Source organism: Phytophthora parasitica (genome assembly GCF_000247585.1).
Source record: "Phytophthora parasitica INRA-310 unplaced genomic scaffold supercont2.30, whole genome shotgun sequence".
Classification (NCBI taxonomy): Eukaryota; Oomycota; class Peronosporomycetes; order Peronosporales; family Peronosporaceae; genus Phytophthora; species Phytophthora nicotianae.
Genome location: NW_008649016.1, coordinates 303530 through 307306, shown reverse-complemented (window position 1 = coordinate 307306; position 3777 = coordinate 303530). Strand labels below are relative to the sequence as shown.

General features: G+C 47.7%; 2 protein-coding genes across 2 annotated transcripts; both read right to left on the bottom strand.

The window, feature by feature from the left end:
- Positions 1-855: 855 nt before the first annotated feature.
- PPTG_12441 (hypothetical protein) lies at positions 856-1541 on the bottom strand (the record flags this gene model as incomplete). Its single annotated transcript, XM_008908469.1, has 2 exons — positions 856-1068; positions 1212-1541. The coding sequence occupies 2 exons, from the start codon at positions 1539-1541 to the stop codon at positions 856-858; spliced, it is 543 nt and encodes a 180-aa protein (XP_008906717.1).
- Positions 1542-2418: 877 nt separating this feature from the next.
- PPTG_23101 (hypothetical protein) lies at positions 2419-2965 on the bottom strand (the record flags this gene model as incomplete). Its single annotated transcript, XM_008908468.1, has 3 exons — positions 2419-2587; positions 2640-2674; positions 2939-2965. The coding sequence occupies 3 exons, from the start codon at positions 2963-2965 to the stop codon at positions 2419-2421; spliced, it is 231 nt and encodes a 76-aa protein (XP_008906716.1).
- Positions 2966-3777: the final 812 nt, after the last annotated feature.

The following is a 3777-nucleotide window of genomic DNA, read 5'->3' as shown; positions in this document are numbered from 1 at the left end:
GTGTGCGTGTCTGTCACCCGATTGGCAGTACCTAGTGGTAATTTGCCTGCCAAAGGCAATTTTTACGACTGACGCTGCATTCAATGGCATGTCCGATGAATGAGGTTTCGTGGGATATGGCGCTTAAACCAGTGCAGATATTACGGTAGGAATGACTGTCCCCTAATATTCCGATTCGCCACATCTCGTAGCAATGCTGAAGCTTTTCTGACCGTCAGGTCGGACGCAGTAGGCATCATTGGCACGCGGTCGGTGCCTGTGGCGCTTGTGGATGACGAATGATGGACACTTTACCAGAAGCTGATTATTGCGTTATAATACATTGTGTGGGCGTCCGATACGGAAGCATACATAATGGGTAAACTACATATGTACTAACGAGATTAAAATATCCGTATTATAATCCGCTGGCAGCGCTTTTTGCCCAAGGACACAGACTACGAAGCCACAATTAGAGCAATCGGCTTTGATATTGTGGCTATGGTTATGCAATCCAATACATTGGGTCCCCCAGGCTCCTTTGGGACGAAAGTTGTGTTCATTATTGTCGTGGTAGTTATTGGACGCCTTAGGGACCTGTGTGAGAGTATGTTGAAACGAGCAGCAGGGGTTACAGACTCGGGAGCGCTCATTCCAGGCCATGGTGGCGCGTTAGGTCGTATCGACGCACTGATGTTCGCGACGCTAGTGTTTTCACGCTGCTAGCCCATGATGCATTGAATGGCGTCTTGAGGCGTGGGGGCTATCGAACTAGTTCATGTACGTAGTATGCGTAAAGCATTCCACGTTGTGCAATATAGAAACCAACTCTCTCTCTCTCTCTCTCGTCTTCACTTCTGTACTAGGAGCCTAAACTCAGAAGTCTACATGTAGACGTCGTTTCCGTTTGGTCAAAGCTTTGAGTCCACTGCACGGGCCCAGTTCTATTACGTTTACCACCACAGTGATCGGAAGTCGTTGGCGTTCCGAGAGACTTACTTTATAATGCAGGTCGAACTTGAAGTCTCCTTCGTTTAGGAATAGCAAGTCCGTCGTGAGAAGCATCGTCAGGAAGATCATCAGCATCGTCTATAGAAGCAGTGAATAGTGAAGAGTTTCAATGCGAAGCAATGGGCATCGTTTAATTGCACGATTTATCCATGTAGTGATGATGATGTAAAGATAACAAAATGTATTTCAAAATATAAAATCTTAGCTCTCCTCCTCAATACCTGCATCTCTCGCATCCATTTCGAGAAACGTTTTTTGCCTTTTTTCTTCTTGTCCTTGACAACTCGGTCTTTTACGGCTTGAGGGAGATCATCGAGCGGTTCAAAAGTATGAAACCACTCAACTTCAGCCATTTCTTCTCCGTATTCATCAAAATGAGTGCTAACGATTTGAGAGATCTTGTATACTGAAGTAGCAGCTTTGGCAGTCAGAGATTCATCCGTGGCAGCGACGTTTGCTTTGTTCTTGCTGATTCCAGCTTTGTGTAGCGATCGGCTTGTGATCTTCTTGATGCCGCGCTTCAGTAGGCTGTCAAACAATTCAGTAAGCATTTCCCAACTTCTAGGAGATCAACAGCATGACGGATACACACCACATGAACGACAGCAATTCTGGCCGCCTGGCAGTCGATGGTCATGCTCTTGAAGCACTTTTGAGCTAGATGAACCTCCTCGCAGAGCGGCCTTGAATCGATGCGATTAAATTGAGGTGGTTGATGATCATGCTGGTTGTTTTTAATAAGTTGCTCTCTCCTATATCGTGCCTTCAAACGGAGAGGAAGTGTTTTAAACACTTCGAATGTGTTTTCTCATTTTGTCTCTGCAATCTCCTCCCCTTTTTGCATGAAGGTGCCGACGACGCAGTCAATGTAGAGAGTGGTGGTAATGGCGGGATGCTTGCTTGGTATTGGGGTGACATAGGCTTTTGATAGTTTTTTTCCGTCATTCTCTTGACCCCCTTTGCTAGTAGACTGTCGAAGACGGTCTCAATGGTGGTTTCAACATCGACGTGGTTGGCTGAGCTGACCTTGTGTAATACACGTACGATGGTGCGCGCTGTTTCATCGTTTACTGTCATTCCGTCGAAGCAATCGTGGGTGTGTAGTACCCCATCACACAGGGGCTTTGCTTGTGAACGACTCACGTGAACCATTGTAAGTGAAGTTATGTTCTCCAAATGAAGGAGATGGCCGAGGTAAAGGCAACATTTTTTTTTAAAATGGTACGTGCAATCTAAAAAGGAGTAGCCGTTGAAGTTGAGCGGATCTGTTCAACCTAAACGAATAAACTGCTTTTCTACAATATTGGTTTCGTTACACGTAGCATCCATTATTATTCTTCTTTTCTGTAATTTTGCGGTCGCTACACGTACCAATTATTATACTCCTTTATATATTATTGCTTTTGTCGCACGTAGCATTCATTCTTTTCAACCGTTTGGACTAAAGGTCACCCACAGCCACACAAGAAACACTTTGGAAACGGGTTGCTGCTCGTCTTGAGCAATGCGGCCAATTCCGGGGAGGTTGCATGTGAGCTGGCCACACGTGGTCATTGTGTTGCGCCCTCTCAGCATGCGAGTACGAGCGTCGGTGTTGCTGGAATGCTTTGGCAGTCAGTCATGAAGACCAGTTCAGGATTGAATCCAACTTTTGTGGTGCTTGGAGGATGGCGCGAGCTGATGCCTGTACTACAAATGCTATGGTCTCGATCGGTTTCGCGATTGTGAGTGAAGGACCAGCGATGCGTACGGGAGTTCAGACTAAGGATAATGAGTCGGCGGTAGCCCAGTCCGCGGTTTGGTCAAACGAGATCTGGCTTGCCTCAGCGCGACGGGATCGTTACAATGCCTTCACCTTCCTATATGTGGAGAGCTTGTCGGTTCCTTGTTGCGCTGATCCGCCTATTTCAATGTATTATCTTCTCTGCAACAAGCCCTCGCGACGTACCATTTCCAGCTCAAGTTGCTTCACCATGACTTGACTTGCAGTGGAGACAGTGGTTACTTCTCGTCGCCTTGATATGCAGTGGGAGACGTCTCCTCTGTGTTGTCTGCAACTTTAACTAGTCAGGTCATTCCAAGGTCGTCGACGCAGTCGACTGGGGAATCGTGTTGATGCTGACTTGGCGTGCTGCTGCAGGATATGGGTGGGTGACATATCTGGCTTTCCTGTCTTATGCGCTGGTGTGCAGTTTTGTTTTACCAATATGGACGGACTAGCATTATCGAGCTTCCGACATTGTGGAAGATTGGGCTGTGAAGGCTTGGTTACTTTCACTGTGGGTGCCGGGTCGACAGTGGAAAGATCTGTCGCCTCCCTGTCTGTCTGGAGCGAGTCGTCTACGGGATTAAGTCCACGTCGAGCAGACTTTGAAGTTTATTTAGTCACCTTTTCTTGCGATTTATGTGGCTTCGATGAGCATTTTTGGGAAGATGAAATCTGCTGAAGCGTAGATTGGGTGAGCTTCCAGTAATACAGCCAGCATCATTCGTTGCCAGATATGCCCTGCTGAGATCGTCTTTCTGGAGGGCGGATCAAGTGCGAGTGCGTGTCATGTCATAAATGCAAACTCGCCGCTTTATCGCAATATTTACGGCGGCCACTATGAGCGCAATCTCGGGAAGCACAATCCGACCGAAGTGCGGTGCAGCGACGCCAACGTTTGCGGCGTTGATACGTGGGCTGGTGTTGCTGTGCTGGTGTTGTGGCTGTGTTCTAGCTGGGTTCACCTCGCGAGGCCGAGCAAACACGACGAGTAGTGGAGTGCTCCACGGCGAGACAGCTTG